Here is a 729-nt window from a genome sequence, read left to right on the forward strand (position 1 = left end):
TATTTAACAGAAAGTTCACCTCTAGTGGTTCAGGCCCAAAACCAAATTTAGCAAAACTGAAGTCCCAAAAGATCTTGACTTTGCCAAATTGAACCTCTAAATTCTTTGACCCTTTTCTCTTTGAGAACAACCATGGCTTTTTTTCACCTTTGCAGAGACAATGGTTGATCAAATCATCAATTCCAACACTTAGGCCTTGACCCAACAGAGTTTTTGTCCATGAAACTGTGATCAAACAAGAATGGTCTCTTAATCTGCATTGATAAACACAAGTAACAGCATTTTGAGGTGCTCTTGTTGTGGTATTTGATGAATCAGCAACCTGAACACCATTTTCTCCAAAACAAGAAGGAAACTCCTTCATAGCAATAAATAACTAAATTTTCTGAAAAATTTCTGGTTTTTTGTCTATGTCAAAAAACAAAAAAGATGTATTTTTTCCCTTGAACACATCAACAAAACAAAACGGGAAGTTTCTGGGTCTTTTGGATAGTTCAAAAAGAGTAGATTTTTAACATGGGGTTTGTACTAATTTTGTTTCTAGAGAATGGGATGATGGTAAAGGGAATGGACTGATAAAGAGAGATGGATTTTTTTGCTCTATCTCACAACTTTTGTGGCTAACTTGAGTAATACCCAAAAGAAGAAATGATTGAAATACTTCATAAAACCTACTAAAAGGATGGAATTGTTAGTGAAAGTAGAAGTAGTGTTGCTTTAGCCACATGG

At 34.7% G+C, this 729-nt stretch overlaps 1 protein-coding gene across 1 annotated transcript; it reads right to left on the reverse strand.

Moving 5' to 3' along the window:
• Positions 1 to 19: 19 nt before the first annotated feature.
• LOC101512144 (uncharacterized) lies at positions 20 to 364 on the reverse strand (the record flags this gene model as incomplete). Its single annotated transcript, XM_004490868.2, has 1 exon — positions 20 to 364. A coding segment is annotated over exon 1 (345 nt), but the record flags the coding sequence as incomplete, so codon positions are not given.
• Between the last annotated feature and the right edge of the window lie 365 nt (positions 365 to 729).

Source organism: Cicer arietinum, unplaced genomic scaffold (assembly GCF_000331145.2).
Source record: "Cicer arietinum cultivar CDC Frontier isolate Library 1 unplaced genomic scaffold, Cicar.CDCFrontier_v2.0 Ca_scaffold_6196_v2.0, whole genome shotgun sequence".
In the NCBI taxonomy this organism is placed as follows: Eukaryota; Viridiplantae; Streptophyta; class Magnoliopsida; order Fabales; family Fabaceae; genus Cicer; species Cicer arietinum.